General features: G+C 43.4%; 1 protein-coding gene across 1 annotated transcript in view; it reads left to right on the top strand.

The window, feature by feature from the left end:
* plagl2 (pleiomorphic adenoma gene-like 2) overlaps nt 1–12,741 on the top strand; it is a 34,973-nt gene that overhangs the window by 20,394 nt on the left and 1,838 nt on the right. Inside the window, 2 exon segments of the mRNA XM_054609568.1 lie at nt 10,799–10,964; nt 11,062–11,568. Coding sequence (XP_054465543.1) covers nt 11,234–11,568 — 335 coding nt within the window. The 5' untranslated portion in view covers nt 10,799–10,964; nt 11,062–11,233.

The following is a 12,741-nucleotide window of genomic DNA, read 5'->3' on the forward strand; positions in this document are numbered from 1 at the left end:
GAGGCAATTGGCGTGGCGCCCACTGGCACCGTGCCCACATCTCCGGCTGCTGTGGAGCTCCGTGTCACAGCCAGGACTCCCTGCCAGAAGGGCTTTCCCCAGAATCACCTCTGCACACACACACACACACACACACACGCACACGCACACACACACACACACACACACACACACGCACACACACACACACACGCCTCACACTCGGTCATGCTGCCCATGTGTTTAGTGTCAACATTTTGATAAAGCTCTGCCAAGTAAAACGGTATATCCTGGCTATTGATCTGACTTGGCATTTTTTTTACTGCTTACCAATGAAGAGAACTAAGTGTGCTTTAACGGGCATTAATGTTAACATCATACATATCGTCTGTTGTGTACGTGGAAATGCTGAAGGCCTATAGATTTTCTGAAGTGCATTAACTTAGGTCCTTTATTTAGGTAGCTGAGTATTTCTGTTTTATACTTCTACTCCTCCTGGGCTCGACAGTAGGAACGCTTTTCCCCAGAACTCTCCGTTAGGGCAAATGGAAGTGAAACAAAATTGTTTGCGAGACAACAGATAATGTTTTTTTTAACTTGGCCTGTATAAAAAAATTATTGTGTATGATTATGCAAGTTTGATACAGGTGGCAACTTCCGGTTCTGCCCAGTGTAGCCGATGAGGAAGTGTCTTTAAAGCTGCATTCTCTCTACTGTCCATCAGGGGGCGACTCCTCTGGTTGTATAGAAGTCTATGAGAAAATGACTCTACTTCTCTCTTGATTTATTCCCTCAGTAAACATTGTAAACATGAGTTTATGGTCTCAATCTCTAGTTTCAAGTCTTCTTCAATACAGCATGATGTTCATTTAGTAAATGATGCTCCATTTAGAGTCAAACAGACCATAAAGCAGGGTATGCTTTAGGGCAGGCTTACTGTGATTGACAGGTCACTGCAACTCCCAGACACGTATACGGCGTCTCTACATCCCTCCTCCGCATTCCAAATATGGTAACTTCCGTTCATTGGTTGCAGAAAAAACAACATGGCGATGGCCGTATTCCAGTCCAATCCAAGATGGCGACAGCGAAATTACCGAACTTGAGGCTTCAAAACTACAGTCCACAAACTAATAGGTGACGTCATGATGACTACGTCAACTTCTGATATACAGCCTATGATTTTAGAGCGATAAAATAAATCTGTACTTCTTTTGACACAAGTACCAGAGAATGCCCAAGCCAGCGTGTTGATGGTGACCGAGATACGCCTAAGTACAACCACACACATCTGTTTTCTTTACAAATTAGCGTAGAGAGAGAGAGATGCCATGTTGGTCTTCATTTGTGGAGCCAGTTAATCTTCTAATTAGTCTCCACCAAACCCCAAATCATCGTTAAAGGAAACGTGTGTTGCACAGATGTCTCGCTCTCGCCCGGAGAGAGGCAAATGTTCATGAAATGGACGAGAATAAAGACAGTCACGGCTATGATGATGATGATGATGATGATACTATTTAGCGTCTCTGTCACGACATGTTTGATGTGGTTTATGTTCGCCAGCTTTTACACGCACATGCCAACAGTACAGGACTTGGAAACAGACTGCTTGTTGTGATAGGTGCCTCCAGAACGCGTGCCGTCTGCGGCGACCACAGCGGGAGAACGGAGGGAGGGCGAAAAGGGAAGACAAGGAGTGAGGGATGGAGCCTCGGAAGGAGTTGAAGGAGGAGCACAAGCACTGGAAGGGGGGGTGGGAGGAGGATGGCGGGAGGAAGAAACAAATGCAAGATGAAAAGGGGAGAATGAGTCGGTAACGCCAAAAAGGAAGTTGGTGCGTGTGTCTCCAGGTAGTTGTCGCTCCTTATGATTCATTTAAGGCGGCAACCTCCGGTTCAGAAGAGTGAAGTCGGTACAGAAGTGTCTTAAAACTTGCATTCTATCTACTGACCAGAAGGGGGCGACTCCTCTGGTTGCAAAAAAAAAAAAAAAGTCTGATTGTATAGAAGTCAATGAGAAAATGACCCTCTGTTGACTTGATTTATTACCTCTGTAAACATTGTAAACATGAGTTTAGGGCGGGCTTAGTGTGATTGACAGGTGGCTGCCGCTACCAGAGACACATACGGCGTCTCTACATCACTCCTCTGCTTTCCAAATATGGTAACTTTCGTTCATCGGTGGCAAAAAAGAAACATCATGGCGAAGGCCGAAGTCGAGGCTTGAAAACGGCAGTCCACACACAAACGGGTGACAACCACGGTGACTACATCCACTTCTTATATACAGTCTATGGTAAAATGCATGTTTCACAAGATTTATTTTTTAATTATCGCGTTTCTCAGGTTGGAATTGAAAATGCAACATAGAAACCGGTGGATGGAAGCGCACCGAATGATGCTGCGGTTATCGTGCATCATTTTCCATTTTTTCCTAAAGGGGATATAAAAGCCGGGCATAATCGTTGGAATAGTGTCGAAGCTTAAAGACTCTGGGTTGGATTTTGCCTGAGCAGGATTTGAGTGACACTTAATAGTAGAACGTCATACTAGCAAGCTAGCCTCTGTTCCACTAGCCTCCGTAACAAACTGCAATCTCTTTGAGCGTTTCACTCATCCGTTCTGACGAAATGAACCGTACATCGTTGTCATTTTAACAAACGATGCATTTGAAAGCATATAATAAACCAAAAGCTCCCTTGAATTAGTCACCATTAGTTTAGGGCTCTGTTTACATGTGTGGATTTGCTGGCTTGTGGGTTCATGGGGGAAGTAAAGGCAAGTTCCGGTTGGTGCATCATGTGGTTTGCTGGGTTGAGCTGGTTAGGAGGCTGCAGGGGTCAGCCAGGTTGTTGGAGGGTGACACTGAGTCCACGCTGCCTATTTGACACTGGGAATGTGTTTGTTTGGGAGACCGCAGGCCACACACTCAGACTTGCACACACGCACACACACAAACACACACACACACACACACACACACACACACACACACACCGGATGGACATATTAGCAACCTGTAGTGTTACTAATTCTGTAGGATCTCAGTAGATCATGTTGTTTAAAACTTTCTAGAACTGAGTTTTATCAATGAAATGATGTACAGACGTTCTTGGTCCCCAGAGGATGAATCCTACTGACTTTGGTGATCCCCTGACTTTTCAGATAGCACCATCATCTGGTCAAAAGTTTTCATTTGTCCTAAATACACCTGCAAAACTACCCACATTGCCATCAGCAGTGCTTTGTGTTTTCGGTTTACGTTAGTATGCTAACAGGTGCTAAATGGATGCTGTCTGAATCACATGACAAACAAAGCCCTTTTCTCTTCAGGCGGCACCGTTAAATCCACCTGTTTCCTGAACGTAACTGTGACTTTTGGTCCAAAGTTGGGTCTGATGTTTCAGAGGTTCCCATCCCGTATTGTTCAGAATAGCTCTGTAATGTACAGATTGCAACTCTTATGTTTACGGTAACCCTTCAAATGCCAGATCAAGTCTTTAATCTGATCCATTGTGAACAAAACGCAATTTCTGCCTCCAGAAATATCAGTGGGTGTCGAATCACGATTGTGTTTATTGAGCGCGGAGTCAGGTGATCACTTAAAGTAGGCCTTATACGAGTGCCAAAAAACAGTTGCGGTTTCGGAAAATTCACATCTTCTGCCACTGTGGCATTAGAGCGGGGTGAAGGAGAAGCAGGCAGCGCAGTAGTGAAGGTGTTTTTGGTGACAGTTAGATGAGCATCTCCTCCCCCCCCCGAGCCAGACCACAGCCTGGGCTATCTTTAGCCAGGAGTACCGCTAGTTTAATGGCCACATTGAGCCGGGACTAACTGTCGGGATGGGTGAGGGTTTGGCATGGCAGAGCGGAGCTATGGTGTGTGTGTGTGTGTGTGTGTGTGTGTGTGTGTGTGTGTGTGTGTGTGTGTGTGTGTGTGTGTGTGTGTGTGTGTGTGTGTGTGTGTGTGTGTGTGTGTGTGTGTGTGTGTGTGTGTGTGTGGGGGGTTCCTCTCACCCTCCGCCACTCTTTTCATCCTTCCTCCATGTGTAGAGCTTCAACCCTGGGTCACAAGCAGGGGAGGAACTGAAACCTGGGGGGAGGGAGGGAGGGAGGAAGACGAGAGAAAGAAAGAGAGAATGCCGTTGATAAAGATGAGGGGGGTTTTCAGCTCAGCTTCATGTCTGCTGCTAGTACGACTTCAATGATAAAGATCCATATCAAGTCCTTGTAAATCTTTTTTTAAATATCATAATAATAATAATGACAAAGCCTTCGTTCATTCCTGTTTACATCTGTAAGATCAACGGCTGAGCGCTTTGTACCCCGATGACAATTCTTTTGCTTATTGTTCAGGATTTTCATCCGTCTCTGGGAACAAATTAGTTTAACTGCACTAAAATGTTGGTTGCATTGCAAAATCATAATAAAAAAAATAAAGAAATAAAAGTAATTTTCTTTTCCGTTTTAATTTTTTTGGAAATATGGAGTTGTTTTCATTTTTCATTAAAACAAAAAAAAAATCACATTAACAGAATATATGCAGATTGTTAAATTAAAACAGCTTTGATCCTTCATACCTTATCGTATTATTTTAACATGCAGATTTTTTCCCATCAGATCATTTATTAGACTCGCCAGAGCAGATAATGTGTGACATGATTGATAATTATAATAAAGATAATAATAATAATTATACACGCATCTATTTGTATAGCACCTTTCATATAAGAAATGTACAGCAAAGTGCTTTACAGTAAGGGAAGATTGACATGGAATGAGCATAAAAACAGGGATAGAATGCCATAATAATGGAAAATAAAATTTTTAATGATTTTAAATAGATTATATGGACATAAAATGGAAAATAAAACTGACTGAATAATAATAATAATAATAATAATAGTATTTAAATCAGCATGCACATATACATGAATTATTTTATTTTATTTGCTGGAAATGTTTCCTGACATCACAGTGATCTGATGGCGGCCATGCTGCCTTTATCCTCCCCGGCTTCCAGTTCCCGGTCAAAGTGCTTAGTAAAGCGTGACCTGCCCCTCCAAACCCCCCCCGCCCTCATCTTTCTCTGGAGTCACTTGACTGGTGCAAAGACCCCTGACTCCGTCGTCCCAAGTAACTCCAGTTTTCCCTCCTTTTTTTTTTATTGTTGTCATCCTTCATCCCTCTCTGGTTCACCTCACTTCTGCGTCCGCACTAAACACACAAAATCAGAATCAGAGAGGTGTTCCTGTAAAATCCTTTTTTAAAGATTTCATCCTTAACAACATGAAGGGGCACCTTAAGAAAGCTGTCAAAAAAAAAACTATGAAATTAACAATTTGCTACCTCTAAAAAAAGTTTTAAACTAAGAAACAATCGCCATGCTTGGAAGCCTCAGCCATTTTGCTCCATAACAACATGTGACTACACATGTTGCATATTTTTCAAACCAAGCAACAAGTCTACTTTTTGTAATCAGAATCCAGAGGCATTTACTTTGATATCCATTATGTCATAAGTTATCTTTTCCGATGTTTTAGATCAAATGCTTTTGCAACATGCCCCCCCCACACACACACACACACTCCCCCTGCCCCCTCTCCCCCTCCAGTGCGGCTGTTGTCACCTAAGCTCCGGACGGTGAACTCACTTTCTATATTTAGTTTTGTTTGTACTGTACTGTGCAGCACCCTCTAAGTGGATCAGGGTTCTGCAGAGGCCACCAGCCTGATCCGGTCCGGCTCGGTCCTGCCCGGACCAGCCCTGGATCAACGCCACAAAAGAATCGGGCAAAAAAAAAAACATGGTAACCAAACGCTGCTCTGTATGGCCACGGCAGGCAGTGAAGGGGTTAACAGCACTCACTCAGCATGCGGGAGCCGTGGCGGGCGGGCAGGCAGGCAGTGCAGAGGCTGACCTCTGACCCCTTAGGAAAGGAATGTGGAAGCTCTTTCATCCAGGACAGAAACCAAAGACAACCGGGCGGTTGGGAAAGTGGCGGTTCAATTCTGCCTTCAACGTTTTTGATTAGTGTGCATAGGTTCAGTGTGAATATGCTGCAGAGTGCTTGTTGCAGCCATTTTGGAATGAAGTCCATCCCACAGCAGTTGGTTTGTTACTCTGCAATCACAGCAGTGACGGCCGAGTGTGATAAGTGGTTGGAAATGGCTGCAGTTGTGCAGCGTGTGCTGGAGGAAAACCCTGGTTATGAGGCACTGTGTGCTCGGACCTTTAACCTACTACATGTGTGGTTTGTTTGAAGTTACGTAACAAACAACACGGTCATTACATGGTACGGACATCTAGATTTTTTTTCACTATTGATTAAGCTGGTCCATATTATAATTTTTTGGTCGCTTGACAGGTCTACTGACATTACTTTTTCCCATAATCAGAGTATAACTTGCTGATTGTAGATGATATTTAACATGATTTCAAATAGACTTGGTAAGAAGTACACGTAGTCACCGTGAAGTCCCACATTGGTTTGTGGACTACGCGTTTGAAGCCTTGATTTCACCGTTTTGGCTGTTGCCATCTTGGATTTTTGACTGTCATCATGTTGGTTTTTTGGTCATGGCCATCTTGGTTTTTAAGCGGTTGCCTTATTTGTTTTTCTGGCATTCACCATCTTTAACAGCACAATAAAGTAGCATTACTAGTACCTTTTTTTTTTTTCAACAGGTAGGCTTATTGACCCCTCAGAATTTAGCTCCATGGTAACATTTGTTTCCGTCCTTTATGTAATCTAGACATTTTAATTAGTGTGGGTGTTGTTTGTCTAGTAATAGTCAGTAGACAAGTAGAAGCCTGTAATCTAAGTGAATATGCTGCTACTTTGATTGTATTTTTTAATTTTGAAGTCAAAATCAAAGGAAGGCAGTTAACACATCTGTCTTGTTTTCAGATTTTGTGCGCAGGAAAACATGGAGTAGTAAACCAGATTTAGTATATTATCCAATAGAATTGAGCAACACATCACTGATACAAAAAGCAAGTATCTTTCAAGTGTGTCATTAGCATCCAGTCTCCTTTCTTCCTCTATTCAAAGCTTGTCGTCTTACTGCTTACTGACGACAAGGAAGCACTTCATAGAAAAAAAGAGTTCTTTTTTTTTACATTCAAAGTGCTTTTGAGTGCACCGAATACGTAAAAACACCTACAAAGATTAACTTCCGTTCTTTACCGCAGATGCAATTACATGATTCATTTTAGAAAAATGGAAACGTGTTTTCAGTGATATGTTTCTATCTTTTCTACACTATGTTAATCGTTTTTAGCAGTGAAAAATCACTAGAAACTTTAATCGGAAGGGGACATAACATCCCTAATGCATCTGCGTGCAAGGAAAATACAAAAAAAGAAGAAAAAATGAATACATGTAAAATGGCATGTCATGTAAACGTGAGACACAAGCGTTGAGTGCATCTGGAGCTCGTACCGTATTATCAAGGTTGATTGTTGCTTCAGACGGATGTTTAATGGATTTACTGTACAAACACAACAGTGTGAACTGATTCTTTTTTTTTTTTTTAAATGTGGCGTGGAAACACAAGAGCCGGATTTTCATAAGTTGATTAAAACAAAATGAGGAACATGCTTCAAGTGTGAAGTGCTGCAGAGAAACTTGCCAGAAAACATCCTTAAACACATGCAAAGACCTGGTTGTAGAAACAGGCGAAAGATTGATTAATTGGCTGATTGAAAACCAATACTGGTGCTGGTGGACTGAGAAAAGATGAGGAATCTACATGCTGATGTAGAAGTTCAACCACATGCCTCCATTGTAAATGAGTCCAGCTTCCTAATGTATTTTTCCCTACAAACAGTAACTACCAAAAGGCTTAAAAAAAAAAAAAAAAAAAAAAAAAAAAAAAAAAGGTTTCAAGTTGTCAGGCTAGTTAGCAAACGGCAGGTTAGCAAACAAATAGAAAGTTTAAATGGCACTGCTTTGGTGTAACAGCTATTAGAATTTCTACTGAAATCAATACAGAAATTAATCTCAATTTATTACATAATATTTTTTTTGAAAAGTATCTTTAACCACATCAACTTGTGAGTTGTTACTGCTACTCTGCTAGGCTAGGCTAACGTAAGTAACAGCTACGCTCTTAGCGGGACTAGTGTAGCTGTATTTTATCTGCATCATGATTCCACCTAGCTCCTGCCTCGTTTAGTTATGTTGGATAAAAAACTGTTGTACCAAGATGCCTTATCCTCGAAATAAATACTTTTTTCAATTACAGTGAGAGCTTGGGGGGGAAAAAAATAACGTTTAGTACATTTTGATCAAGCTAGCCTTGGCTGGCCTTTTTTAAGACAGGTAAAAACTTCAAAATTCAGGCACGCATTTTATGTCGTAGAACAAATCATTAATATCTCCACGCACATTATTTCAGGCGTCTAACCAAAAAACCCATTGATGGAAGTGCAAAATTGTTAACTCATTTCCAGGTTTAAAGACTCACTCCTGCAGCACTTCACAGCTTTTTTACATTAGCTGCCTGTTTCCCAATATGTAGTTATTTGCTTTTTTCGCCAGTTATTGCTGTATGATAGCATTGAGGAGATTTGAACAGCCTTTTTTTTTTTTACTATATAAAATGCATAAGTAAATATCCCTCTTGGATTTATAAGCTTTTACGTTTCTAGAAAAAGGCTGTTGCTAACAAGTGGCTAAATGAGACTAGTACACTAGTCAAGAGATTTAAACTCTCTAGTAGACTAGAATGCTAGTCCGCCTTTAGCGTCGTTTCGGTGAAGCAAAGTCATGTGACTGTGGCGTAGTTTGCTGTAAGCATGTAAAGCTTTTTACCTCTGGTGAATGCAATAACGCTTTAAATAATCAGAAACGTGAGGTCGTCCATTTGCAAAGATTATCTTGGCGAACAAAACGTGTGTCATATATGCTCTGATCTCATTTTGAAACCAAAAAACGTTTTGGTTAACATGGACTTTTCCCGCTTTATTTAACAAATAAAGTTTCACTAAATTGGTCTGTGATTCTCATTTCTCTTTTTTTGCAAGGGATTAGTTCATGTTTGCTTTTAGTGATCAAATCAAGCACATAATTCTGTAATGAAATATCAGTATTTCACTGTAATGAAATTCAAGTAAAAGACAATAGACAAGATTGTCCCTTTATAACTCTTAAACATACAACATAAGACATAAATTGTTGCTCGACGCGGCATCGGTGATCAAATTGAATGATGAGTAGTTTGGTAACAAACGGTGCGGCATGTTGAGTGACTAAATCATTTTAATACAGAGGTTTAAATGTCACATGATTCAATCACAACACAGTTATAGGTCAGTCGTTTTGGGGCGTCCATGTGTGAAGTTACCGCTCCACATGGTCTGTGGTGGTGTGCCCTTTGTGTTCAAGCTCTATTTGGTTTATTTCTATAACTTGGCGGAGTGGATTCACCTCATTGTACTGTATCTGCCTGTCTGTGCGCGCGCCTTTGTTAGTGCGTTTGAGCATGCAGGTTTGTGGGGGGAGGGGGGGGTGTACATGATGTTGCATTTGGCGTGACCAGAACTCTGTGTGCGTCGCATGTGCTGTTGTGTGCGCAGGAGAGAGGGGCAGGGAGACGCGGCATGGTTCAGGCCAGGAATGTGCGACGTGGGTAGGCTGTACAATGGAGCCGGGCTCCCCTGAGGGTGGTCAATGGGACGGGTGTCACCCCCCTGCACCCTCCCCGCTGGGTGATGACCACCGCACATCGCCACAGCTGTCAGGTCCCCTTAACCACCGCTGTAAAACACGCATACGTTTATTGGAACAAACCCACATGTTTGCGCACGTGTGCACGCCGGAGACATGTTACATGGACACGCGCGCAACCCTCACGCGTACATGTTTGTGTACACACTGTGGATACACGCGCATGCATTTCCACGTAAACACCTGCAAAAATACTCAAAGCAGATTCAAACATTTTTGCTGCGTCTTTCTTAACTCATTGACCTCTCACACAGAAGGATGGCATTACATGCGGAGTGTGTGTGTGTGTGTGTGTGTGTGTGTGTGTGTGTGTGTGTATGCATTCTGTCTCGTATGCCCACATGTGTCGTACGTATGTGTGCTGTCTCGGCTAGAGTGACCGCCACTCGGACGAGAGGGCGGCTGACGCTGCGATCAGCGTTTGTGTCTGCTTCTGCTCGACCTTGGACTCAGCCGGTGCGCTAGCAAGCAAGGGGTCACAGAGGATGACGGGGAGGGAGAGTTCAGCGGTCTCTCTGGAAAACAAGTTAATGTGGTTTATTTTTTAATAAACAACCAAAGGTCAGTAGGTGCAGTTTTTGCGGCATAACCCCCACCCCCCACAAACGCCCCAACCCTCTCTCTCTACCCCGGGTGGTGGTGGTGGCGGCGGGATAGCTGTGTGTGTGTTTTCTCCAAGGATTACAGGAGCCTTATCCAGTTTCATAACAAGTACACACATAAACGCACACAAAGCTGGCTTTGTGCTCCCCTTCTGTCATCTGTAGACACACGTGATGAGGGATGAGGCAGTGTCATTTCATTCACGTACTAATAAATGCTGCAACTCTGATTGGGAGTCGGAACTTTTTTTTTTTCCTTAACCTCTGCGGTTCCTGTCATGTTGGTCAGACTTGTCATTCGGCTCCCCCTAGTGAGCTCAGAGGACACTTGCTTTTGAAGTGACAATCAAGCCTGTTGAATTAAGAGGATTCATTCACAACCTGCTCAGACCGCCGCCTATCAAGTTGTCTTCATCAGTGCATTTTGATACAATTTTGTTAAAATGATAAAATAATGGTCATCTTACCTTTGCTCTCCCCCTGCAGGACGATAAAAATGCAGAGCAGTCTTTCCCACTCACCGCCAACCATAGCTGTTGGGACCGGGTGAGGAGGAGAGGACAAGAGAGCGAAGGAAAGGAGCGACTGAAGTAAAGAGAAGGAGAAAGAAAGTTCAGGGACAAAAAAACAAGGACAAGTAGGATTTCAACAGGTAAACAGTTTGCTTACAAGAAAAATGTGCTTGATGTTGGTTGCCACAAACTTTGAACCGGTTCACTTCGAAGCATACACTTTCTGTTTCACCGCAGATTTTGGTGTACCTCGATGTCCCCGCTGGATCGTTGGCGCATCCTGTGAGCCGTTGAGCGCCGTCTTTTTCCACCGCCCCCCTTCACACACACACAACTTCCCACTTTGACTCTGCGAGGCAGGGGGAGGCCACGGGTGAACTTTTCATGGCAGCGGCACTCTAGGGCTGCCATGGCAGCTGCTGCCGCCGATGCCTCACACCGTATTACCGCACTGACGCCGGAGGAAGAGGGACGACGGACCACCGCCAAGCTGTTCGGGAGCTCCGCCCCGCTGCCACGGATAGAGCGAGAGAGAGAGCGAGAGAGAGAGAGGGAGAGGGGGGAAGGAGGAGGAGGAGAAGGGGTAGGGAAAGTGAGAGGGAGCGAGTGTTCGGTGTGCGGGGCCCTGTTCGCCTCGCAGGAGAAGCTCCGGCTTCACGCCTTGGGTCACGCAGGAGAGAAACCCTTCCGCTGCTCACAGCCACACTGTCCCAAGGCCTTCAGCTCCAAATACAAACTCCTAAGGTACCAAGAGTAAATCCTTTCGCTTAATTCAGATCCCATTAAATGCAATATGATGCATGGCTTCTGTATCTTTCCCAGAATTCCCAATGAGGAACTCGAGAAAAAGCTATTTTATATTTTACTTTATTTCGATATATACGCCAACTTAACTTGAGCGTCAGAAAGCAATAACTGACTCGAGGCACTCGATCCCAGGAAAGGCACATTCATATCCACAAACCCACAGAGAATAGTCACCAGACGCTGCAGTTCCCTTCAGCTTAACGAAGAGTTTTAAGCTTCTTTCAGCTCAGTTCTGGTTTCACAGCCCGCAACTTTACCGTTACTGTTCAGTCTCACAGCTCTCATGATCTTCATTCTCAGACACATCAGGCAGCTGTTTTCAGTCAGCTCCAGACTCCACCGAACACATTTAGCAGCTAAATAGCTAGATATGTTCATCATTTAGTGGAGACGAAAGTCAGAGCTAAAAGGATTGAATATTGGACGTACATTCATCAACCGGCCAAGAACCCGACTCCAGATGAATGATAATGTTGCTCGTTAACTGCTGGATGTTTAAATAAGCTGTTAGCTTAGCAAACAAGCTTTATAAGGTGTTGAAATATCAATGCTGTGTTTACAGCTTTGTTTTCTTTCCCATCATGTGGCCAAAAAAATCAATCAATGCAGAGTTATGACTCATTTGCACTGGATGCTTCGGCTCGACTTGACTCCCTTTAGGTACCAGGTCTTTCCTCTATTCTGTTTTCCACTGAATACCCCCCTCAGTGTAGGCGCGATTCTTGGCTTATCGCCGTAGCGAATCCATGTAAAATTGCCGCGACATCATCTACAACACGAAACTCGCTGAACCCCTTCATCGGTGACTAAACAGAGGGAAACCTGCACCTAGTAAATAGCACGGCGCTGTTTATGTCAGTTGTTCTGCACGCCGCCATGTTTTAAGAAACCGGGGTGAGAGAACAAAAATGTTGCAGTCGCTATTGGTGGTAGCTTTGCTATTAAAAACAATTGTGCAGAATTTCCTGTGCCGCGCCAGGGACGATTCATAAAAAACAAAAACGAGTCAAGTTGGGTAGAATCTTGCCGTACCATGCAGTGAAATAAGTCTCGTAAACCCATCAACATACTAAGATGTTTGGAATCCTGTGAATCACAGGAAGTGGTTCC

This window comes from Anoplopoma fimbria, chromosome 12, assembly GCF_027596085.1.
Source record: "Anoplopoma fimbria isolate UVic2021 breed Golden Eagle Sablefish chromosome 12, Afim_UVic_2022, whole genome shotgun sequence".
In the NCBI taxonomy this organism is placed as follows: Eukaryota; Metazoa; Chordata; class Actinopteri; order Perciformes; family Anoplopomatidae; genus Anoplopoma; species Anoplopoma fimbria.